Source organism: Ambystoma mexicanum, chromosome 7p (assembly GCF_040938575.1).
Source record: "Ambystoma mexicanum isolate Mex_15411 chromosome 7p, UKY_AmexF1_1, whole genome shotgun sequence".
In the NCBI taxonomy this organism is placed as follows: Eukaryota; Metazoa; Chordata; class Amphibia; order Caudata; family Ambystomatidae; genus Ambystoma; species Ambystoma mexicanum.
This window is the reverse complement of record NC_090939.1, coordinates 600181409-600207891: the sequence shown is the minus strand read 5'-3', so window position 1 is coordinate 600207891 and position 26483 is coordinate 600181409. Positions and strand designations below refer to the sequence as shown.

Below are 26483 nucleotides of genomic sequence, written 5' to 3'. Positions count from 1 at the left end.
TCACATGCTAATGAATATTCCCCGTCGTCAGGCTGGGAATCCTCGGTAAAGAAAAAATCAGTATCAGTTTCGTTTCTGATCTGTCTTTCATAGTAGTAACCAATCACTGATCTCTGCGTCATACTGACCACAGCCAATGACTACCCTCTCCCTAAGCCCCGCCTCTGGCAGACATATTCAGATTTTTACTGCACGTTCAAGTGTTGGGAGTCCTCGTGCTTAGCTCTCGAGCTTTTACTGCGTGTTTCACGCATTTTCAGGTGAATTTTCAAATTTTTTTCAGTTAATCGAGCCTCAAGCTCCACCGTTTCTACTCCCGTTAACAGGTACTCGTTGCGGGATTTTCCTACGCCCCTGAAGGGTGAAGATTTCGTTGAATCAACCTCTTGGAGGATTCCAGAAGATTCGCGGCCTACTTCGAGATGGCCCAGGAAGCGAGTTCGTCACCCGGACCCAAGCTGTTTCGCAGCTGCCCTGGATGCGGGCTGCAGAATGTGTTGGAGGACGAACATTCGCGATGCCTCTACTGTCTTCATGGGGACAAGACTCATGTAGAGAAGGACTGCCAGTTCTGCAAGAACTTGTCGGAGCGGACCATGAGGGACCGTCGATCTCTTCTCGCCAGCTGGTTGGAGAAGGGCTCAACGGGTGAGTAGAAGAAGAAAGGGTCAGAGTGGGCTTCTAAGTTCTGTGCGGGCGCCCCGGCGACGGGGGCCCAACACCAGACCAAATGCCGCGAGTCCGCTGGCTCCGGGAGCGCCGAAAGGTCGGGCTCTTTGGTCGCCAGGCAGGGCGCACCTTCCCCGGCACCGTCAACCACGAGCCAGCGCTCCGGTTCGGGGAAGAGGAAGTCCGAGACACCGGGTAAGCTTCGGGAGAAGACCCGTCCGATCTCGGGAGAGGGGGAGCAAGGCGTCACCCCTCCCCCTAAGGAGAAGGCCCAGGACGCACCTAAGGTGGTGAAGGCCCCTACCCAGCAGGCAAAGGCCTCTATCGAGGCGATCGCGGTGACTCTGGCCAAGCCGGCAGATACCCCGCCAGCGGAGACTGCCTCCGGGACTAGAGTTTCCCTGCCGCCAAGGAGGGAATCCTCTTTTCAGCCCATCGTCATGGCCCCCATGATGGAACGGGGGGGGGGACGCACGGTAGCCTCCTCGAGCTCAGAGTCAGCCTCGGAGGGGGAACTGACCGAGGTCGCGAGGAATCTTGAAGTACAATTCGAGAAGGTTCGGTCCCGCAAGGAAGATCCTCGGGAGATAACCGAGGAAGACGACGATGGCGAGGAAGAGCAGCCTTACCTTCCGGCGCAGCCGGAACCTAGGCCTCAGGATAGCTCGCCAGCCATTTTGTTTGCGATCCAGTCCTTATGCTCTGAGATAAGGACGAGATTACCACGGCCCAGGCCAGAGGACCCGCAACCTGGCCCGTCGGGAAGTCCTCAGAACAAACGACGGAGGACCCAACCCTCTCCTCCGCTCGCCCCCGTAAGGCCTGCAGTTCCCTCCTCATCCTCCCACGAGTCGGGAGATGAGGGTGCGGTGGGCTCGACGACGGGTTCTGAGGGCGACGGGTCGCCAGTCTCCCGTCGCACGGGCATCTCCGCCCGACGAGATTGGCTCATTCCACGCCATGATCGCCAGGGCGTCCGAATTGTTCCAGCTCAGCCCGGAGGAGCAGAAAAAGGAAGGTTTCCTCGATCAGCGCCGGGAGGCCAAGAGGAAGACTGTCATCGCGGTGCCTCTAATCGATGACATCTGGGAGGAGGGCCTGTCGGTACTCAAGAACCCCTCCACGGCACCAGCCAAACGGGACAGGTACGAGAAGCAGTACCGGGTCCCTGAGACCGCTCCCCTGTGCCTCAGGGCCCAGCCAACGCCAGACTCGGTCGTCTCGGCGGCGGCGAAGAAGAAAGCGGCGGGGTCAGGAGCCTCAACGTCGAATTCCCCTCCGGACGGCGAGGGAAAGAAGTTGGACGCCATGGGGCGACGGGTCATTTCGTCGGCGGCGACGACTATCAAAGCGGCCAACGCCCTGGCGATCGTGGCCCGTTGCGACAGGGAGCTCTGGTTTAAGCTGGCCCCCATATTGGACTTCCTACCGGACGACAAGAGGTCCGAGGCCCTGGAAATACTTCAAGAAGGCAAGGTGGCGTCGGACCACGCCATAACGGTGGCAACCGATATTGCTGATACCGGGTTCCGCCAGCTGGGCAACGGAGTTTGCCTACGATGACGGGGTTGGCTCCGGGCGACCGACTTCCGTCAGGACGTCCAGACCAGGGTGTTGGACATGCCGTTCGACCGCAGCAACTTGTTCGGGAAGGCGGTGGACGAATCCCTCCAAGCCATAAAGACGGACACGGAGATGGCCCGCGCCCTAGGAGCCCTTCAGCAACGACGGCCCTTTCGGAGCTCCAGAGGCAGACAGGGGGCCTCCAAGGGATCCAGCGGTGGCTCGTCCTACCGCCAGGCGGCACGCTCCTCGTCTCAGGAGGACTACAGGGGTCGCGGCAAGCAGGGAGTGCCTCGCCGCCGTCGACAAGGTGGCCAGGGCGGCAAGGCCACCACCTCCAAGCAGGACTGAACCGGCCGTGGCCTCGGGCCCCCACCGAAGCACCCTGGTGGGAGGCCGGCTGACGAAGTTAGTCGGCGTGTGGAAGTCCATCTCCACCGATCGTTGGGTGCTGGATACCCTGGCAAGAGGACACTCTATTGAATTCCTGAAGAAGTGCCCTCACGTTCCACCTGTGGCCAGGAAGGAAAATCACGTCCCGCAACTGCTGTTGGAAGTACGGGCGATGCTCAGGAAAGGCGCCATCGAGCCTGTCCCGAAGAGGCTCCGGGGCTCCGGGGTGTACTCAAGGTACTTTCTCGTCAGGAAGAAGACGGGCGGCTGGCGCCCCATCCTGGACCTTCGTCGTTTTAACAAATACATCAGGTCACAGAAGTTCAGGATGGTCACCCTCCAGCACGTGCTGGGACAGCTGGAGGAAGACGACTTTCTATCGTCGCTGGACCTGGAGGATGCATACTTCCACGTTCCCATCCTCCGAAGTCACCGAAAGTTCCTCAGGTTCGTCGTCCAAGGATGCCACTACCAATTCAGAGCACTGCCGTTCGGATTGAAGTCGGCCCCCAGGGTCTTTACCAAGTGCCTAGCACCTGTGGCGGCGCGGCTGCGCCTGCAGGGGATTCACGTCTACCCCTACCTGGACGACTGGCTCATCCGCTCAAGGACGAGGGAACTCGCCGTTGAACACACTGCGAGGACCGTCCAGCTACTCACAGACCTGGGATTCGCCATAAATTACCCAAAGTCCCACCTGGTGCCGTCGCAGGTGGCCCTGTTTCTGGGAGCGAAGCTCGATACATTGAGGCGCCTGGCGGCACCGTCGGAAGAATTGACGAAGACCATTCTGGGCAAAGTGCAGCGCCTGCTAGCCACGGACGTGGCCAGGGTGAGGTCCATCAAGTCCCTCCTGGGGATGATGTCCTCTTGCATCTACCTGGTGCGCCTATGCAGACTACGGATGCGCCCTCTTCAAGAATTTCTCGACGCCCGTTGGACGCAAGCGACTGGCACCTTCGAAGACAGGGTCCCCCTCAACGAGGTGTTCCGGCGGGCGATTCAGTGGTGGGGCGTTCGAGCGCACCTCACGTCGGGCAAGGACTTTCAGACGCCGGCGTACCAGGAGACGGTGACGACGGACGCTTCCCTGGAAGGTTGGGGCGCCCACACCGGAGATCTCCACGCAAGAGGCGTCTGGCTCCCGGAGGAGAAGCTCCTGCACATCAACATCCTGGAACTCCAAGCCGTGTTCTGGGCTCTCAAATCGTTCCTCCCGTCGCTCAAGTGCAAGGTGGTGCGGATCTTCACGGACAACACCACGACAATGTTTTACATACGGAAGCAGGGAGGTACCAGATCCCCAGCCCTATCCAAGGAGGCACAGGATCTCTGGCACTGGGCGATCGCCCAGGGGATGTCCCTGGTTCCCTTCCACCTGGCAGGAGGAAGAAACACCATCGCCGACTCGCTCAGCAGGGAGCTGCGCGCGTGTCACGAGTGGGAGCTGCACCAGGATCAGGTGGATCAACTCTTCCGACGATGGGGCAAACCCCAAATCGACCTGTTCGCAACAGCGACGAACTCGAAGTGCCAGAGGTTCGCCAGCAGGTTTCCCCAGCCGAGAAGCATGGGCGATGCATTCTCGTTCCCCTGGGACGGCCTATACCTGTATGCGTTCCCTCCGTTGCCGTTGCTGCATTCGACTCATCAACCAGCTCAAGAGGTCCCGGTGCAGGATGATCCTCGTCTCACCGGCGTGGCCGAGGCAGATCTGGTTCCCGGACCTTCTGGACTTGTCAACGTCCCCATCCATCAAGCTGTCGGCGGACGCGGATCTTCTCTCCAGAGAAGGAGGCGCCATCTTCCACCACGACCCAGCGTCGCTGAACCTGCAGGCTTGGCTCTTGCAGCGCTAGAGTTTGGAAGGTACGATATACCGGCCGACTGCAGAGAGGTTCTTGCAAAGGCCAGGGCGTCCTCGACTCTCAAATGCTACGGTCACAAGTGGAAGATGTTCTCTATCTGATGCCTAGCACAGAAGATCAACCCCCTACGGATTATGGCCCCTCAGGTGCTGCCGTACCTGCTATCGCTGGCAAAGGCTGGGCTAGCCCATGCCTCCATTAAGATTCATCTGGCGGCGATCTCCAGATATACCAGAACCACAGGACGGACGTCCCTGTGGTCCCATCGACTGGTGAAAGAGTTTATGAAAGGACTGTTCCGGTCTTTCCCGCCGGTGAAGGCCCCGGCGTGGGAACTTAACGTGGTGCTGACTAGGCTCATGGGGCCCCCATTCGAGCCGATGCACTCCGCACCGATGAAGTTTGTGTCGTGGAAGACTGCATTCCTGGTGGCCATTACCTCTGCACGACGAGTGGGAGAGATCCAGGCCCTATTCTGCAAAGCACCGTACTTGACTTTCCATGCTTCGAGGGTGGTGCTTAGGACGCACCCCTCCTTTATGCCCAAGGTGCCGTCGGACTTCCATCTTAACGAGCCCCTGGTGTTACTTGTTTTCTTCCCGTCTCCTTCGTCGCCGGCCGAGAGGACTTTGCACTCGCTGGATGTGGCTAGAGCGCTGAAGTTCTACGTGGACCGCACGAAGAGTTTTCGGAGGACATCACAGCTGTTTGTGAACTTTGGACCTGTGAATCAAGGGAAGGCTCTCTCGAAGTCTTCTATTTCCAGATGGCTCTCCGGCTGCATCATGCACTGCCACTGGTTGGCTAACCGACCGCTGCCAGGCCGTCCGAGAGCCCATTCGACCAGAGCGATCGCTGCTACTACGGCGTTCCTATCTAGTGTGCCCCTGCCGGACATCTGCAGGGCTGCTATGTGGAGGTCGACGCACACCTTCACGAGATTCTACTGCGTCGATCGGGATTCCAGGGAGGAGTCCAGGGTCGGCCAAGCAGTGCTGCGCAACCTGTTCGCTTAAGGTGAGCCTGGTGAGGAGGTAAGAGATGCTTAATGTTGAGTTGTTGTATTGCTTAATGTTGAGCCTTTGCCACCTCCCGTGGTTGTGCATGTGTGTACTGCTATGTATTCTTTGTTCATGAGCATGTGAATCCATGCCAGACCCCATGCTGGAGAAGGAACAAGTTACTTACCTGTAACTGTTGTTCTCCAGCATGGGTCTGGCATGGATTCACATGCGAACCCTCCCGCCTACCCCTCTGCGGCTCTTCATTTGGTCATACTGCCACTTCACGTGCTACCAAATCTGAAGATGGCTGCCAGAGGCGGGGCTTGGGGAGAGGGCAGTCATTGGCTGTGGTCAGTATGACGCAGAGATCAGTGATTGGTTACTACTACGAAAGACAGATCAGAAACTAAACTGATACTGATTTTTTTCTTTACCAAGGATTCCCAGCCTGACGGGGAATATTCATGAGCGTGTGAATCCATGCCAGACCCATGCTGGAGAACAACAGTTACAGGTAAGTAACTTGTTCCTTATAAGGACAAGTAAACACTGGCAACCCATCACCCAGGCAGGGGAGGGCCAACTGTCTGACTACAGAACCTTCATGTCAGCATACTCACATTCACACATCAACATACCACATGACATCACCAGCTTACTTCAGACAGACGGGCACAATACTCAACAAGGGTCATGCTCTGGAATCCTTCTCTAAGGCTCTCATTACAGTGATACACAAGGTGCGTAGGGCTACTGGGGGCGGGCGGGGGGTGTGGGTGGGTATGCGGCCTATCGCCTGATCTCCCTTCTCAATATTGATGCCAAACTTTATGCCAGGGTGATAACCACAAGACTGGAGGGGTACTGTTAGGGAGAATTCTCTGTATAGGCTAATTTCCCAAACCTAGCGAGTCCCCCAGCAGCTTTGCTGGATTTTTGGGGTTTCATTTTTTTTCTCCTGCTAAGAGTGAGACTCTTTTTCTCCCACTCTTAGGCATGAAGTGAGAATGTCCTTTGACTTTGTAATGTGTTTTATGGGCTATGGGGTCTTTTACTCCATAGGGCTTCATGTGTTTTTGGTGTTACACAGCACCCTCAGTGCAGTAACACAGGGGTGTCATAGTGGCCCCCAAACATAGATTCCATACCCTGGGACTGACTACTGTCTCCCAGGGCATGTAAAGTCACCATTGACTTTACTAGTCTTAAATTGTGAACAGAACCAGTACAAACCATCATATTGTGGAAGTACTGGTAGGGGTAATTCGATTGCCCCTGGGTCTGTTTTTCAAGGGGACACTGCCCAGTCCCCCCTTTTCGAGTTTCTGGCTGGTGGCAGTGGTTACCACGCAAAATATTCCACCAGAATATTTCCTATGGGATTTTCCCATTCATTTTAAATGCACCATTTTTTTGGTGCAATGTTAAAGATACCGCTGGGTTATTTAATATTTATTCCCCGGTTGGGTCTTTTTGCCAGGACTCGGTTTTAAAATGGCGTTTGTGTTCGCCTCTGTAACTGCAACCCAAGTCGAGCCCTTTGTTCCACTTTTGGCGGGCTTCTGCACAGAAGCCTCCAAAAGTGGTGCCACTCTGGGTCTACAGGATGTGTGGTAGGGGGGGAATAGGCACCCTGGACTGAATTGCCTTGGCAACTCAAGTCGCACTCTTGTGTGATTGGCTCAGTGGTGAGCCGCCCGGCTCACCACTTAGCATGTTTGAGTGACAGCTAGGACTGTTGAATGGGGGTTTTCTGCATAAAAGCAGGTCTTTGGGGACAAACTTCAGAAGTCGCCACAGGACCTAAAGAATCCGAAGAGGGAGAGGCTGAGCCGACCTGCAACGACGACACCACCGGTGGATGGAGCCCTGCTGAACCGAACTCACCACTTCCCAACGACAGAGAAGATCTTCTTCCTGGAGAGTCTTCTTCTTTTGAGCTGGTGGTTAACCAGTTCGCCTTTTTCGCCTTCCTGGATCGTCTTGTGGTCGAATCGCCCGTGCCAAGCACCCCGGCGGCCGGATAGCCACGCTTCACCACTACCGCGAATAAAAGGGTAGTACCTTTTAACCGGTAAACTCCGCGGCTGCTTTCTTCCCTGGCAGTGCAACGACCTCCAGCTTTCCTCCACGTCGAGATCTTCTCTTCCCCTGGATGAAGCACCAACTTGCACCCGCTGCCAGGATCAACTGCCCCCGCTGGAGCTTTCTCGCCATTTCAGGTACTGTGTCCCGCATGGTCTCCCTTGTAACAGACTGTTGAAGGTGTCCCGTAAATCCTTGACTCTTTATCCTGGGGTGATCTCGGACCCGTTAACATTACCTTTCTGAACTGATCAAACTTCTTTTTGAACTATCTGCAAAGACTTTTAAAGAGTACTTCAACTGTGTGATCTTGGGCAAATTCCGCCTTGCTCTCTCCAAGAGTGGGCCTGGCCTATGAACCTTTTGCTCTACAGTAGACCCTGCCTTTCTTGACTTGCTGTGGTTCTTTAAAAGTGTTGGTATTGTGTGTTTTCCTATTTCTGCCTTTTCTCTCCCTTTTTAAACTGAATTATTGGAGTGCCATTTAAGGTTACGCGCTTACCTCCGTTTTGCAAATAAGTGGTGTCTTAACTTAGATTTGTCGAATAATTTAATCAGGGAGGTGTATATATTTCTAGTGACTGTGTTTGAACTTGCTTGACATATTAGTGCCAGTGTATTTTTACAAGTGTGTTGTTAAATAATTATATACTTTTATACCAAAGCTCTGGTCAGTGTTTGCTTGTGCTACTGTATTTTTGTACCTAATGTGTATACTCTATATACTGCCTAACTCTTCTTGAGAGAAGTCTGACTGCTCAGCCACAGCTACCAGGTAAATCTGGGTGGTTCAGACTGCTACCATTTGGGCTTACTGCTAACACCTGTAGTCAACTTTTTGTAGTGGTCCCTAAGGGAACTGCACAGGTTTCTGCCTAACAGGTACATGCCGAGGTTAATCCACTCGGATCAAGTGGGGCTTATTAAGGGGCGGCAGGGGTGGATACAATGAGGAAAACCCTACACTTGATAAACGCATCCCAAGGGACAGAGGGGGACCCCTCCCTTCTCTCAGTTGATGCTGAGAAGACGTTTGATCAGGTGGAGTGGGGTTTTCTTGGGGCAGTCCTGGTGAAATTTGGAATGGGGCAAAGGCTTCTCCGAGGGGATAATGGCAGTATACGCATCTCAAACGGCTTCGGTCATGGTAAACGGTGGGTACTCATGCTGGTTCTCACTTGGGAGAGAAACTAGACAGGGGTGTCCCGTCTTTCCAATGCTGTATGCCCTGTCAATAGAACCCCTCGCCTAGAAGATCAGAGATGACCCGGGGTGGTGGGAATTTCGGTGGGGGCAGGGTGGGTGGACTACAAAGTCGCCTTATACGGAGATTACCTGTTACATATAAGGGAACCCCTATACTCCATACGAGCAGTGCTCCAATTGATTGAGCACTATGGTTCTATGGCGGGGCTAAAAATTAACGGATCCAAATCTATTCTTTTCCCACTAGATGGGAGGAGGTACAGGGAAATTGGGAGGTTTACAACACTTGGGTTGTAGGTCAAATTGGATACGCTGAAATACTTAGGCATTAATCTCACGAGGGACCTCGGAACTCTGAAGCCAATTACCCTCCACTCATGACTAAAATACATGCGCACCTGCCAAACTGGCAAAAGCCAACGATTTCATGGTTGGGTCCTCTCAATGCTATGAAAATGGTGGTCCTCCCAAGGACTCTGTACCTATGCCAAATGCTTCCCATCAGGATTCCTGATGCGTTCTTCCGGGAGATACAGGGGGCCCTCCTAAGGTTCCTCTGGCAGGGGAGAAAGATGAGAATTCCTAGGGCTGTCCCTGATTTTACCCAGGGAGAGAGGGAGAGGCAGCCCAATTCAGAATCTTAATACCCCACCTCAGGTCTCAAATGAACCAACAATGGCTGGCCTTGGACAACCTCTCCTGCACCCTGCTACGGTTGGGGAATGGTTGTGGATGCCGAGGAACACACTTCCACACAGAATTCATGAGCATCCTATTCTGGGGACCATATGGGACATCTGGAGACAAAGCGCAGATATGAAGGGGATTACCACATGGCCTTCGCCCCTGGGCCACCTCTGGGTACCGGGAGTGAGGGACGCAATACCAAATCACGCAAGATTTCAGAAATGGCTCGAGGCTGGAGTTGAGAGGATAGGGCAGCTCTTCAGGGGGGGGGGGGCGTTCATCAATCTAATGGACCTAGAGGAGGCCTTGGGCATAGGCAAACTTTCAGTATTCTCATTCCTACAGCTAAAAGATGCCCTCACGGCGACGAGCGACAGGGAAAAGATAATTCGAGTTCTTACCCCCTTCGAAACACTAGTGGACAGGGGTACTGAAATGAGGCCTGATGGCTGCAATGTACAGGCCTTGGTTGGGGCTGGAGGTTGGTCCACTGAGAACCTGAAATGTCGGTGAGCACGAGACTTTGGATGGAGATGGACCAAGCCCTATATAGTAGATTGTGCAGAGGGGTATCCAAGACATCACTCTCCTGCCAGTACAGACTGCGCTCTGTTAAGCTCCTCCATAGGTGGCAATTCGATCTGGTTTAGACTGTCGAAAATGTTCCCAACTGCAAATCCCACATGCTGGAGGGGGCTGTGAAGAGACGATTACTGGTATATGTGGTGGGGATGCCCGAGGGTTCAGTTTTTTTCTAGGATGAGGTCCTTGGGTGGATTAAAGACCTAGGCGGTATAGGTAAATATCCTCCATGCTGGCCCTGAATGGGTTGGAGGAGGAGGGAGAGGGAGAGTATTTTGCTCTCCCCAAAACAACAGCAGCAGCCTTACTGTTGGCTGCTAGGGCATGCATTGCGACTAAATGGAAGAGTGAACAACCCCCCAGAAATTACTGGGAAGTTGTTTAAGGTGCTCGTGTGGGGCTGTGGGCACTGCCCGTTAACCAGTCCATAGCTTAATTTATTATGTTGTATTCTTCAATAAAATTAAATGTGAAAAAGAGTCGTCCTGCAGCTGTTCTTCAGATCGTCATTTGGAGATAAGGCCCCTACAAAGAGTTGCATGCCACTGAAGACCACAGAGACTCGGAGCTTAGGCACTTGGGCTAGTGGCACCAACCAGTCCAGACCCCTGCACGAAGATCGTGTCCTCTGGAGCATTCAGTAGTTTCCTGGAACTATCTAGTGCGATGACCAGCTCCATCCAGGACACCTCTTGTACATTGATTCAAGTTCTTAGTTTCTGCTTGGAACTTTGTATTTTTCCAGATTGTGGCCCAACATCCGTCCTTTTGCAGGAGCTGCTCTCTACCAAGAAGGGGAGCCTTGCTAGAGAAAGATCAGTTTTTATTTTTGATTGCTTAATCATTTCTAACAGTTTCCAAAAGTACATTGTGGCTCTAGTGCAGAGGTCTGCAACCTTTGGCTCCCCAGTTGTTTTGGACTAAAATTCTTTTCGGCCCGAGCCTGCATATTTAGTGGGGATGAGTCATGGGATTTGTAGTGACAAACATTTGGAGATCCACAGGTTGCAGACCCCTGCTCTAGTGATATCACCAGCTGTAAATGTATACATGTTCATAGTATTTATTTAATAGTACTTCTTGTCTACAATTTAATTTGATTACTGTGTTGAAGCTGTGCAACTGTGTATTTTTATACTTGTCGTATAATTTGATTTTTTTGGAGTGCCCTTAATGGGTCATTGTACCATTTCACTGCCCTCATATCTCCTGAAGTCTGTCTCACTGCTCAGCTACACTACATTGACAGAGTTTGGCAAAGTGTCTTTTCCTGTTTGCTAACATGGTGTCCCCTCAAAACCCTCTCCCAGAGCTGGTTCTGAAAATCCATATTAACAACTGGGTAATAGAGAGTTTTATTACAAAGTCTCACATATAATTACTATATTACGAATAATTAGCGCTCTGGTGGATCGTAACACATCAGAGCATATTGTACTGTGACAAATTAGAGAATGTCGTCCCTTTTCCCCTAGGGTCAGAGTTGTGCGTCCACAGTGTTAGGGAGATTTATCATTTTTATGCTTCATCCCCCCCTCCTAGTGAGACCCCCAGCACTTTTGATGGACGTCTGGGCCCCTTTCTGAAATCCTGAATGAGTGGAGCTTTTTTCCACCCATTCATTTTTATGGGCTCTGTCTTTTGGAACTATGTTCTAGGTTTTACCTTCCCCATGGAGTGTATTTCTTCCATATCTCTTTAAGGCATCTGTATTTTACTATTGCAGCACACTGCTCCTTATGGGTAGTGTTGCTGAGGACTCTTAGGGTCCTCCTTTGAGATTCTTTTTCTTTATCCTAGAGTAACTAGACTTCTTTAGGACAGAGAGATACTTAGTATCTCTCCTAAACTTTTATAGTCTTCTATCCCCCTTCTCTTTGCCCCTGTGATTTTTTTAGTCCCATAGACAATCACCCAGTTATGGCTAGTGGCAGTGGATGTGTTCTACCAACTATTGTGTAATTCTCTACCGCAGTCTTTGTCCATAGCCTTGGTAGTGCACAATAGGGGCACAGAAGTACTAACTTTGTGCCTCCTTTTTTTTTCGCCATTACTAGCGTGGTTGGTCTTTGTCAGCCCCTCTTCAACCATTCTGGGAGGGGAGGCCTGTGTGTGTTTTGCCTTTGGCTGGAACCCTTGGGTGTCCCCACCTAGGCTCCAGTGTGTCTGGGCAGGCAGGAAATGGGGGAGTCTTATTTCACTCCAGTGCTCTGTGTCTGCCTGAGTGCCTGAATGGAACCAGCTCCCGCTGTTGGTTTGGCTGTCCTGATTGGAGCGACACCCGCCCCTTTTGTAAACTGCTGAGAGAGATTGCAGAGGAGTGTGTGCTAAAACTGATAAAAGGTAAGGTTCCTGAGGTTAAAGTCAAGTCGACCACTGGAAACTGAAGTAACCGAAGACTACGACCAGAGACGCCTGCAGACCCTTTGCAACACCCTGAAGAAACCACGCTATCGTGACCCTGGTTTCTGTGCGACAGAGGAACTCCGAAGAGGACGACACCTTCCCTTTGACTGGTGGGAACAACCAGTCCCAAGACGAACTTTCATCAGAAGCCATCTCCCAAGGTCCTGTGACATCGCAGGAGACCTCCTGACCCATTCAAGTGCATTGTCGTGTAAAGGCTGAATCCGTTCAAGTCTTTGCCTAGCTCCAGGTGAACCTCCAGAGACCCAATCCGACCCGTCCAAGTCCCCTCAGCAGAGTGCAGGAACCGAAAATGATTGACCAGTCGATTAGTGTCCTTTGGTGCTGCAGAAAAGGCAAAAGAAAATGCAGCGTGACCAGAGAAGTTGCTGAAATCCGTGCCAGAGGTCCTCCCTCGAGACTGCTGCTCAGAGAGCCCGTCCATTGTCCTGCCTTTTGTCACCAGACCATGGAATCTGGAGGTCGGTCCAGCGCTGCCACATCAAAGAGAATCCAGCCACGAAAATGTCTTCAAACCAAAGATACTGTGGGAAAAATATTTTGCTTACCCTAATCCGAAAAGTCGCTCCAGAACTTTGCAGTGCACATAGAGGTATCCAGGGCAACCCCCCTCTTACCTCTGACCCAAGCCGCTGCTCGTGTCCCTTTAGCGAGTCCTTTAACAGAGTCTCCAACTTTGGTTGTATCCACAGGAGTTTTTTGTTGTTCTGCTGCTTATCAAGACTTTGAGACCTCTCAACTGCCTTTAGCTAGGGTTGCATTTTGATGAAAACTGCCTCTATAACCTTAAACCTTGCAAGTATTACACCAACTATTTTCCTACCTAAAAGTCATTATCTTGTGTGGTTTTGCAGAGTAAATTGTTAAGGATTTCAATCAGGCGATGCACACCTTAGTGTCGGCCTAATAAGCTGTGCACAATAGAAATGCCTGTGTTTTTATGTTAGATTCAATATTGAGATGGTACACCACTCATATCACACCCCCTTTTCAAATACCCAGGGTCACAAAGGACCATGAACCAGGCTGGTTGATAAAATGTAATATTTATTTATTTGAAACTTAAAATAAATCATACAATGTTTAATATGGGTCAGCGATCACCAATGGGGTGATAATAACAATAGGAATGTAAGCAATGCACTAGTTTAACCTTTTATTGACACATCTACAAAACACCAGGGAGTAGGAGCACTTGTTGATTTTAGGCAAGATAGCAGTCAAGTTAGAATTTCCCCCGGCAATGTTCCCTCAGCCCACAAATTCTACATAGATAAACAGAAGCAGCAGGTAATCAGGAATGAGAAATGGAAAACGGAATTGAAATCCGACCTTCCCTCTCCAAACAAGAGAGAAAAACGGCTTTTAAAACCTGGCAATGCTAAAAATGACACTCGGAAATGGATGAATAAAATAATAGATGTGTGCAAAAACCTTGAAACAAATACAATTCTTCACTAAAGCAACAATGTAAAGGTGCAAACAATCCCAAGCAATGGATTAGCAAGAGCATACAGTTCAAAAATGAGTGGCAGGTTTTAAAACATGTTGCAGCAAATGACACGTTGAAAATTTTGCAAACTTGCAATTCCCGCCTGAAATTACCCAAACGGTTTTTAATAAAAACTGGTGAAATACACTGATTTAGAGTGCAGCTTTTGTGTTGGGGTGTATCTATAGTTCATAGATACACTATGGAAGTGAAATTAGGTCTCTAGCGGGTAAATTGAGTGAGTTATGCAAGCTAGAGTGAGGTGCGTTTTGAGTAAAGTGGAGCGGTGAAGAAGGAAAGGAAATCAGTTTTGACAAGAACAGTTTTACTCTACACTAGAGCATTCAGGCTAGTCTACCAAAGAGGGGCACAGTAAGCTCCAGGGTTGATTCGCGAATTCAACCCTAGCTCCCCAGTGCCCGCCCTGGCGGAACCAGTCCAATCACTCGAAATAGGATGAATAGATTTACACAAGGCAGAATTACTACAGAGATGGCGCTAGCACGAGAAATCAAAGGCAGGGTTTCAAGAATAATTCTGACAATATTACAAGTTATCAGGATAAGGATAGGATGACTTGGAGAGAGAAACTAAGGACAAGGCAAGGTATGCTATGGTTTTCTATGGATCCTATTGATACTCACAGTCCAGTTTTTAGTTTTTGGATTCTAGACAGTCAGCGGTTCTGGCCATCACACGTATCTGGTCTAACAAAGGGCAGCCGGACAAAATCAGCGGGACAGGATCAGCTGGGCAGGGACTGGTTACTGGGTAGCACTTCTGGACTGGCGATTCTGGTCACTGGATAATATGTCATCGGGGTAGCAGGATTGCAGCAGCATGCAGTGAGTGACAGCAAGCCAAGCTGGATCAGGATGCCAAAAGTACCACAGTTTTCTCCTGGTTAATGGGAAATTAGTGTTTTTTTATATTTGAGGCCTTGCTGGGAATGGGGTCAGCAATGCTTGGCCTTGTATTTGGAGTCTGGATAGATGGAATAGGAACAAGACGCCGGTGCAGGAAAATCAGTAAGAGTGTGTGTGTGTGGGTGTGTTGAATGTTGTCAGGGACCCTTATATATATATAGTGCAAAATGACATCATCAAAGTATAGGCTGGGCAGGGTTAACTATGCACGCCCCTAAACTACTCCGCCTTGCTCTCAACTGGTTGGATTTCCAAGGGAATGATGTCAGGTTTATGAGGTGAGTTTTACAACGTCCAAAAACTCCCACATTTACTTTACTGAAAACCTGATTTTGCCAAAAATGTACATTTGTACACTTGCAATCTCTTGGCAAATTATACACACAGGTTACATGTTATGTGCAGCACAGATCAGTCTAATCCTCAGGTCTGTGGGACCTTGTTTCACCTTTCTGATACATTTTGGTAATTTTACACATGAAAGATTTGGCCTAAAATTCCATACCTTTGTACACAGATGAGAATTATCCCCAGGGATGTATGTACAAAATTTTATGTTTGCAACATTAATACTTTCCTTGTAATCTGTAATATTTTGTAACTTGTGTTCCCCATGCGGCAATGAGTTCTACCAAGTTTTAAAAGAAAGCCCATACAATTATATTTGAAACTGCGAACTTTTTACATGTTTACTAATTCTTGCTGCACAGATTAAAAGGCTTAAAGTTTCTTTAATAATAGTCTTTGGCACCAAAAGGCAGTCCATTGTCACTAGATCATTTTTGTTCCTTCTTCCCACTGCAACCAACTGTCATTTCCTTCAAGGTAAAGTGGGGGGGGGGTTCTCATCTTAATTTAAGGTTTTATTGCCCCTTACGCTTGACAGGTTAGTGTCCCAGGACTTCTATTGTCCCAGCCTGGAGCATAGACGAATGTCTGATGAGCGTGTGAACTTTCTTTGTCCTGGACCATTCAAAGTTTTTCAAGCTGGCAATTATCACTTACGTGTCCTGGATTTATGGTGTATCTCCCTTTCCTGGGGAAGTTTCATGGCTGGCAACTGGAATGACTGGTTTTTCTAAGATCTTGCAAATCCAGCCCGTGTGTTTCAAACTCTTTAATTTCTTATTTTGGGTCCTGAATTAAAACAAACCTGTGAAAGAAGATAGCCTATGTGTGTATTATCACCACTAACATAATCTCTTTACATTGCTAAGTAAGCAGGCTTTCATTCACAATTTATTTTTAAACAGGCCAATTTTTTCTTCAGTCAGCAAGGTCCATTTTTCCACATGTGTTAAAAACTGATAGCATTTCTTTCTTTAAATTCGGTTTGGCAGCTCCCTCAGATGCCCATACTGCCTTTCCAGCTGTAGTCATTTCCTTGAATGCAGAGTTTTATCTAAAGCATAGATACATTTGCACTTGACCTGGCTCAGAGAGTTAGTCACTTTGAACTGCTGAGCCTGAATACTTTTTAGAAAGAAATAAACTTGTGTTCCCGTGCAAGTAAAAGTAAAGTTGCTTATTGATTTCTCTTGAGAGTTGGTTTGACTGGGCCTGTCACTCAGGAATCATGCCTGGTTTTGGTGAAGCACAGTGAAATATCCTGGGCATGACAGGGCCTTTTTAATCACAGTGGTTTCAAACTGAACAGATGGAATTAGCATTAAAACAGCATTTTGAAAGGGTGAAAATGTTTCATTTTGAAGGGGATTTTGGCTTTTGCAGCAACGCAACACTGCTTTTTCACTTGATTACATTTATATGTTTCAGAACACACTGGCATACTTTTTCAATGTGTCCCCTTGTTCCAACATGCCTGAAGAGTGCTAGGCAGGATGGTGCAGCCATCTTTTTGTTGCTGCCAAAACGCAGTTGAGGTCCTGGTGCTCACAGGCGCCAGCTCAGCCAGGTTGCTGGTTCTTGCGCAAATGCAGCATAGTGATGTGGGGCAATGCCGTTGAGTGGGTCAATATATCCCACAAAATGCACTTACCATATCTCTCCTAATTGTCATTACTGTTAAAAGCTGTAACAATTGTAACCACAAGCTACTACAAACTAAGCAGTGATCTTTGAAAATTATTCTAAAGTATTCATAAGTGTTTTGTTTAATTGTATTAAGTATCTTAAAGCATATCTTGTGTGTAAATATAATAAATGTATATTTTAATATAAATGAAGTGTTTATTTGATGTGCATTACTAACTAGGTTTAGTGTGCTTACCTAGAGCTCACATTTCCTCTTATGAAAAGCCTGATTGCTGTGTCACTCTACCAAGGTTCCATGAGTAGTACAGACTGATACTAAGAGTTGGGGATCTACAAACCATTGGAATAGTTTTATGAAGTCTACCTACAAAGTGGACTTTAAGAAAACTCCCCTAATAGAGGCAGGAGTAACTTGATGAAACCATTGCCTAACAATTACAGGTTGGGCTTTCTAATCCTACACCAACAAACACCTGAACATTATGTCTTAAGTTACCAAGACCGAACTTGGTTTTCAATGCTGGTGTAACCCTCATCACCCTTTATCTTGAGCGACTGGACCCGTGTGTGTGTGTGTGTGTGTGTGTGTGTGTGTGTGTGTGTGTGTGTGTGTGTGTGTGTGTGTGTGTGTGACTGAAAACTTTGTCTGCCTCGTCTTCTCCATGAACTGTTTTTTGTCTCTGCTACAACAAATTTCAAATCTAGCACTGCAAACTGGTTTAAGGTCCACCCGCTGTTGCCGTAAAAACACTGAAATGATCATTTCAGCAAACCCCTTTTGATGCTTTGTCTCTTAAAAAATGGTTCCATGACCTCACAGATCTACCTTTGAGGCTGCAAAGGGTGGGCCTCTACAATGGCAACTTCCTACTTTATTTGATATCATTGGTGGGTATAGTGTCAAGTGAAACTTATTTTTTAAAGTCTTCTTCCAACCTATCTTTTTCACCATACTATCTTCACCTTCCCCTTCTCCATAGTTGCCTCCATTTCATGACTTGTATTACTTTCTTGACTGTTTCCCTTACCCTTTTCTCTGATATTTCTTGATTTTTGGAGCCAAAAATCTTTTTACCCATTCTCATGTTGTCTAGCTTTTAAATGTTGCCCTTTGAATCTGCCATCACAGAAAAAATGTATTTCTACTGGTCTTTGTAATGTTATCTCCAGTCTCTCTGGCACAAATTGGTTGCAAAACTTGTAGTGTAAAATTCCGGGTGGAGTACAAACCTTCCTCTATTATATGGTTAGTGAATGTAATATTTTAGCCGTTGGCTGTCTGTTGAAATCTTGATAGTTGTAGATGTGTAGTTTTTTCACTGTAAAGTGGTAAATCCTAAGTCACTGAAGGCCATATGCAACTCTGTTCAATGCTTCAAATGTTATTAATATGGTTGGAAGAAGACTATTAAGGGTCTTTTGCATGCAGGCACAAGAAAGCATTTCATTTTATTTTGTGTTCTTCAAATTCTCGCCCAGGTTCTTTCTTTGCAGGGCAGAGCACGAGAAATAATGAAGAGGTAACACTGATTCGTAAAGCAGATTTGGAGAATCACAACAAAGATGGGGGCTACTGGACTGTGATAGATGCAAAGGTTTATGATATAAAAGACTTCCAGACGCAATCTTTAACTGGTAACAGTATACTTGGTGAGTGACACTTCAAAGCATGGCATTGAAACCCAATATTTGTTCTCCTTAGTTTTGATCATGTTAACGCTACTCTTTCATGTCCCTGTGCTACAGCTCAGTTTGCAGGGGAGGATCCCATTGTTGCATTGGAAGCTGCTCTGCAGTTTGAAGACACCAGAGAGTCTATGCATGCTTTCTGTGTTGGCCAGTATGTGGAGGTAAAGAACACTCATTCATAGTTATATCCATTTATTTGTAGAATATTTGCCTTTACTAATCTGTACATAAACCAAAGGTGTCCTTTTTATAGACGAATCACGTCCTTGATCGGACCGTGACCTGTCTGTAGGGTAGGTGACTGGGATCGAATGACCAGACAATACCAATAAGTTGAGATTCACTGCAATTGTATTAGGTAACCTGTACAGTGTGGGACAAAATAATAAACCAGGACTTTTTAACGTGGAACTAAATGGTCTGGAACATGATGTAGGTTTGCTTGTGCTCCCCTTGGAAAGTCCTTCTTGCAACTGTGTAGGCAATTGGTTGGTTAGCCTCACTGCTGAGGATAGCCTACAACTCTGATGTGGAACTTGGATCTGGCTAGTGCCTCCTCTTGAGTGGCCCACTCACCCTGACCCAGCCCCCACAGTGCACTCCCTTATTCTTTTATGTTCTTCCCTGTATAAGAGTGGAGGCCTTGTGCAATAGATCGATAAATGGGTGGATGGATCGACTGAGGGGTAAATTAATGGGTGAAAGGATATATGAAGGTATAGATTGATAGATGTACTGAGGGAGGGACAGACAAACGGGACAGGTAGATGGAGGAACAGGACAGGTGGACCAATTAATGGACAGATGAATGGGTGATCAAATGGAGGGGACGGGTGGATAAATGGCCAAATCGAGAGTTGGATAAATGAATGAGGGATGGATTGATAAATGGTAAGGTCGGAGGGATAAATGGATGGGTAGATGTAGACTAAAGGGATGGATGGATGGATGGGGAGGGGATGGATGGTGGTATGGCTGGTGGGATGGAGGGGACCTAGAAATGGATGGATGGATGGCCGGATGGATGGACAACCTGCAAAATTAAGGTGTTGGATGGAGAGATAGATAATGTGGGTGGTAGGGATGGATGGATGGATGGATGGATGGGCTTGGGGGGAGAAGATGGGTGGGTGTTGCGCAAGATTTTAAATTTAGTGCTAAATGTACCTCACTTGTGATAACTCAAGAACTTTTTTCTGGACTGGTAGATTATTTTCCCCTATACCCCAGTGAGTGGGAACCTTTTTCCACACTCACTCACAGATCCTTTTACTCTTTTTATGGGTGTCATTTATTTTTGGATAAAACATTTGTATTGTGTTTTCTGACATAAACAAAACAACCACAAGACAAGGGGGTGGTAACAGAACACCCATAAGGTAAAGTACACAAAATTAGATGTTTTAGAAGCACTCCAAGCCAGCACCATCAGCTGCAAGTACACATGATGTATTCAGTAACACAATCCACCATGGTCCGCTCGCCCTCGGTTCCCCCAACCATCCACTTCCATTATGATCGCCATTGAGTCAGGTGTCAAGGTCCAGTCTCTTCCCATTTCCCTCATATCTTGGATGCCTTGGTCGGGCATCCTCGTGCGCCGTAAACCCGGTGCTCCATCATGGCACACGAGTCCATGTCAAGTATCCATTGTTCAAGTGTCGGGGGGGTTCGGGCACACCCCATTTTTGCGCAATGTTGCGCTTCATCAGGGCCGCTGCATTGTTCAATGACAGTTTTTCCCATTTATTAAAGTCAGATGTGTCAGGTACGCCCAAGATTAGAACTTTCGGATCAAGCTCAATGGTGCAGGTGAGTGCCCTGGACAGTTCCGCGCAACAGGCCATCCAGTAGGTGCGGATCCGGGGGCATGACCACAGGATATGATGGAAGGTGCCCTCCTCCTCCCCACAGCGGAGACAGTTTGGATTTGTTGCCCTCTTCCAACCATATAGTGCAGTTCGAGGGTAATATACTCTATGGAGGATTTTGAGCTGTACAAGTCTCAGCCTAGAGGAGATGGCCACCTCTCGCGGATGCATTAGGACCTGGATCCAATCCTCTGGATCCATCACCCCCACATCTCTTTCCCACCTGGTTTTTAGTCTCGATAACTCGGGGGGTTGCGAAGGATGTGACGGCGTTGTATAAAATGGATGTGCATTTACTAGGGATGTGCGCGGGGATCATATTGCGTTCTATCGGTGTATAGTCAGGGACCGTGCCATCCGAAGGTATATAGGTCCGCAGGGCATGTGTCAGCCGCATAAAATGATATCGTTCCGTTGTGGGCAGTTGGAATTTGCATTGCATGTCCTCAAACGATTTCAATTTCCCGTCCTTGAGGATATCTCCAACCTTCACGATCCCCGCCCTCACCCATCGCGGCCATGGTTCAAGTTTCCCAATTTCTTAGAGATTACTGTTTCGCCATAGAGGTTGCGCTGCAGTTATTTTATTTCCCCACCCAACGAACATATGTGCCTGTCTCCAGATAGTGGTGACGTGAGTCTCGATTGTGGGCAGGGGCGGTCTCCTTGGGGGCTGGTATAGTATCTGCAATGGGTCTGTTCCCTGCATAGGTTCCACGTCAGCCCGGATGTGAGGCAGTGCACTATCCCCATGAAGCAGGTCATTAACTATCGCTAGTTGTGAGGCCCAGTAGTAGGTTTGGAGGCGGGGAACACCAATCCCTCCCTCCCAGACCGACCTCTGCAGAGTGGTTAATGCCACGCGTGACTGACCACCCCCCCATATGAGTTCTCTAAGAAGGGTTTTGGTGCGGGTAAATTCGGGGGTGGGGATCGTGAGTGGGGCGTTCTGCAGGACATATAAGAATCTTGGAAGTGACATCATTTTGAAGAGTGCGGCACGCCCCATAAGGGTCAGAGGGAGGAGTTTCCAGTGGTGGACGTCCCTAGCGAACCTGTCCACAATCGGATGGAGGTTGTGCGTTACATATTTGGTTAGATCAGATGTTATCCATAACTCCAGGTATTTAAAGCCCTGTGTATCAAACCGGTACGGACATCTCGTGGAGTCGACCCGCTCACCCCCTTTCACTGGGAAAAGTACCGATTTCCTCCAGTTAATTCTTAACCCGCTAAATTCCCCGCAAGTGATGAGCATCTGGGTTACTGTGGGGCAGCTCCGGGCCGGCTCGGCCAGGTATAGCAAGAGGTCATCAGCATAGAGAGAGACACGGTCCTCGTGTCCCTCGGGCCATCTGAATCCCGTCCATGCCCTGCTTTGGCGAAGCCACAATGCTAGCGGTTCAATCGCAAGGGCGAAGAGGAGGGGGGAGAGAGGGCACCCTTGTCGCGTGCCTCTGCCCAGAGGGAAGGAATGGGAGGTCCACCCATTCACCTTAACTTCTGCTTGAATGTTAGTATATAACAGTTTAACCCACCCTAGAAAGATCTCTCCGAACCCCATACGGGTCATGATTTCCCAGAGGCTGTCCCATCGGATTGAATCAAATGCCTTTTCAAAATCTATAGCCAGATGGAGTCGGCGCAAGTTCATTCGGGTGGATTTGCGGGGCATAAAGCCACACTGATCGGGGTGTATAAGCGTGTCCGCTACCAGTTGGAGCCGATTGGCTAAGAGTTTGGCCAGGACTTTGGCTTCTCCGTTGATGAGTGAAATTGGCCTATAGGAGGCGCATTGCTCCTGGGGCTTGTCAGGTTTGGGGATGACCACTATGGTCACTCTACACAGACCATCTGGGAGGGAACCTCTGTCTCAGGCGGCCAACAACATCTGATGCAGGGGAGGTGCTGTGTTGTTACCTCCAAGCTCCTGCCAGGTTTCAACCGGGAACCCGTGCGAGCCCGGGGTTTTCCCGGGCTGCAGTTGTCCAAGGGCTTCTAATATTTCAGCCTCCAAAAGCTCGGAGCCCAGCATCTCCCTTTGTTGAATCGACAGAGTGGGGATTTCCACGCCGTCCTGGAGGGACGGATCCAGGGGTAGAGTAGGGGCTTGGTATAGTGTAGCATAAAATCGGGCAAAGGCCTCCGCTATCTCAACATCCGACCGGCATGTCTCACCCTGCGGGGTGATAATCTCCCGGACACAGCGCTGCCCCTCATCTCTCTTCTCTAGCCACGCCAGCATTTTCCCCGCTTTATCCCCCAGCTCGTATACCCTAGCTTTGGTTTCCCAGTGGGCCTGTTTGGCATTATCTAGCATTAGGTTTCGGAGGCATTCAGTGGCACGTTTAAGGGACATGTGGGTCTGTGGGGTAGGATTAAGAGTGTGTTCGTTTTCTCGGCGAGTTACCTCCGTTTCCGCCTCAGTTATCTTCCGGAGCCTCTGCCTCCTCCTACCCGCCATCCAGGAGATTATTTCCCCGCGCAGCACGGTCTTGTAGGCCTCCCATAACACTATTGGGTCGTTATCGCTGGTATTATTCTCAAAGTATTCCGTCGAGACTTCCGTGAGGTGCTCAACGAGTTCCGGGAGGCCCAGATAATAGGTGTTCAGCCGCCACGTTCTAGGGGGGGTTCAGTCCCTGCAATCGTGACACCACCAACAGGGGTGAGTGATCCGAGATTCCTCGGGGGAGAAGGCCCGCCGAGAGGATCTTATAGAGATCCGTGTGAGGTACGAATAGGCAATCAAGCCTGGAGAGGGAGGCGTGTGCCCCGGAGTGAAACGAATAACCCCTGGTCCCGAGGTGCAGTTCCCGCCATACATCAGAGACACAAAATTGGACAGTTTCGTGGGGAGGTGCGGATTGCGTTGTCTAAGGTGGGAGCGGTCTAAGGTGTTACACACGACATCGTTAAAGTCCCCACCGAAGAACCACTTATCAGGCTGATGTTTGCCCATAAGGCTGGTCAGGTCATTAAGTAGTTCCTGCCCCAGTCCAGGCGGGGAGTAGATCGAGGCCAATCCAAATGTATCCCCCCAAAGTGTCCCCAGTGCCATTTCAAATCGTCCTCGAGGGTCTTGTTCTAGGGCCTGCAGGGCAAACGGGACACGTTTGTGTATAAGAATAAGAGTGCCTCTGGATCCCATGGAGTATCCCGCGTGGTAAGTGGTCCTATAATTGGTTTCGAAGAAAAAACTTGCATTGTGTCTCAGCAAGGTGAGTTTCAGTAAACAGGGCTACATCGGGAGAGTGCCTGGAGAGTTGTTGCTTGACCAGGCGCTTTTTAATCGTGGAGCCCAGCCCGTTCACATTCCAGGTGAGGACCCTAAGGGATTTGGGGCGTGTGGTCATTAGTGGATGAGACTGGTCAGTTGGCATCTAACAGGGCTGTCGGAGGGCCGGGCAGGCGGTGCGTGCGGTGCATGTCGGTATGGTGCAAGATGTATAAGGATTGGCAGTTGAGGTGCTGCTTGTGTGGTGTGGTCCCAACTGGCCAGGATCCAAACCATCCCCTGATAAGTACCGGGGAAGGCTGAACCCGGGGTAACTAATACATTCTTCCCAATAAACCCCTCCCACCCCCACCCTATACTCCTGCCCAACACAAAGTACCTGCCGCCCAAACATTGCTGACAATCAAGAGGTAGAGTGTCGGCGTTAACTTCCCTTGTTAAAGTTAAACTATGAAAACTTGAGGGGGGGGGGGGTTAGGGGGTTTGTTGTGTTTCCTTCCCCCTTAAAAGCCCCGATGGGAGAGTAGCATCCTCCCGCTTACCGCATTTTAAATATGAGCCACAAGACCCAGCTACGGTATCAACCATAAGAGGGTTACGCTCCTGCCAGGAGGTTGATCCCAGGACAAAAGTCACGGCGGGAGTTTGTCTCCCCCATTTATTGGTGGGTCCGCTAGCAGTGGTTGGTCTGGCCTGCGGCGACGGTCCGATGGCGGCCTGGGGTTTCCATTCCTGTTGCTTCGGGGTGTGGACCAGTCCCCCTCAATGTGCTGCTCCGCCCAGTGCCAATCCTCACTGGGGTCATCAAAGTGGACCGTTGTCCCTTTATGGTAAATTTTCAGTTGGGCGGGAAAGAGCAGTCCGTATTTGACTCCAAGCGACTGCAGTTGCTTTTTAAGCTTCCCAAAGGATTGTCTCGCCTTCTGTACCTCCTTCGTATAGTCGGTAAAGAAGGCCAGTCTGGACCCATTAAAGGTGATCGTGCCTTTGGTTCTGGCGAGCTGTAGCAGGGCATCTCGATCCCGATAGTTCAGAAATCTCGCTATTACAGTGCGTGGAGGGGCGCCGGGCGTTGGCCTGCCTGCAGGCATAAGGTGCGCCCTCTCAATGGAGAAGAATTTTGAAAAAGACTGTAGGTCGAACAGGTCTGTCAGTAGTTGTTCAAGGAAGAGTTCCATGGAGGGTCCCTCTTCTTTCTCAGGGATACCAAAAATGCGGACATTGTTCCGCCTGGACCTTCCTTCGCTCTCCTCTACCCTGGCTTCCAGGGTCTTGAGTGTAGCCGAGACTCAGTGGAGTTGGTGTTGCACATTGTGGAGGCCGTCCTCCGTTGTTGAAATGCACTGCTCCGCTTCCCCAGTGCGTGCGGACAATTTCTGCAGATCGTGTCTGAGGAGGGAGACATCTAGGCTTATTCGGTCTATCTTTTGCTCCATGGATGAGCGGGAGTCCGCAATGGCGGCCATAACATCCTTGAGGGAAAGCGTGTGTTCAGTGTCCGTGTCCTCAAAGTGTTGCTGTGGAGGATCCCCAATCTGTGACGAAGGAACAATGTATTGCTCAATCCTGTTCTGCATAGTGGACTTCCTCGTCTTTTCTTTGCCCATGGTCTCAGCCTGGCCTGGCAGCCGTGGTTCTATGGCTATATTGCTGTTGGGATCTCCGAGGGTGCAGGCAGATAATGAGGGTGTTGTGGCCCCTCTACTTCCGTCAGAGGGGGGTAGGTTGTGACTACCAGTCTGGCATGGCGCATGAGTTGTGAGGCGCCCCATGTCAGGCAGTTCCCAGCAGGTCGACGTCTCCTCGAGGAAGGGATTTGGAGCTACGTGGGGAATCCTTGGTGGATCTGCACTGTTTCAGCTATTGCATGGCGTCGCCGGTTTCCGAGTCCCGCTGTGCCAGCGGCCGGTCGGAGCAGCCCTCGGGGGGGGGGGGGGGGGGGGGAAGAAACGTTCCTCCGTGCAGGATTCAGAGGAGACTCAGCGAGGGTCGAGACAGCGCCACTCCAGACCGTCGCTGCACCCAGGCGGCCATCTTGGGAGCACTCCAGTTGGCCACGCGCCAAACTTCTCCCGGGCTTTGCTTCGCACTCGTCAGCCGATTTCTTCCGTTCAACGGTCCAGATGGGCACGATGATATCCGCTGTAAGTAGGCGTTATTTTTACACCCCGTAGTTGGCGGCAACAGGCGGTTTTGACAGGATTACTGCGGCGGTTGCGGGAGCGACGGAGACCTACGTCTTTCCCATCGCGCTGTTGGCCACGCCCCCGGGTGTCATTTTTAAGACTCTCCAGTGTCCTTTTAATGTTATCCTCTTTGACAACTTTTGATATATACCTTTTTATTGTTACAGGATTGCTCTTAGGGCTCCCCTTTTACTTTCTCTGGCAAACCTTGAGAACTACAGTTTGCAAGGGTAGAGAGGTTATTTCTATCCCTTCTACATTTTGTTGGGTGAAAACCAGCACACACCACCTTATGTTGAGTGCTGGGGAGATGCAATGTATCCCCTTTCTCATTAGCACCGTAACAATTCTGTTACAGGGACAAGCGCTTACCTTAAATGACTGGTGGCAGTGAGCTTTTTTACAAATTCGGTGCACATTTACCTCGGGCTGTTTTCACAGCTGCGGTAAACGCACCCACGGTGCCCATTTTTCCAAAATGGCCCCTCTCTTTTTTTGCCATTTCTGTGCTTCTTGTCCCTTCTTGGTCTTTCCCTTGCCCTCGAGGATGGAAAAGTCCTTTGTGTGATTTTTATCTTTTTTCCAGAGACCGCGGTCAAGCC

At 49.7% G+C, this 26483-nt stretch overlaps 1 protein-coding gene across 4 annotated transcripts in view; it reads left to right on the top strand.

The window, feature by feature from the left end:
* Positions 1-26483, top strand: part of HERC2 (HECT and RLD domain containing E3 ubiquitin protein ligase 2) — a 2956340-nt gene that overhangs the window by 791124 nt on the left and 2138733 nt on the right. For all 4 annotated transcript variants that reach the window (XM_069636605.1, XM_069636607.1, XM_069636603.1 and 1 more), the window contains exons 24-25: positions 18377-18547; positions 18644-18747. In XM_069636605.1, coding sequence (XP_069492706.1) covers positions 18377-18547; positions 18644-18747 — 275 coding nt within the window. The remainder of the gene's footprint in view (positions 1-18376; positions 18548-18643; positions 18748-26483) is intronic.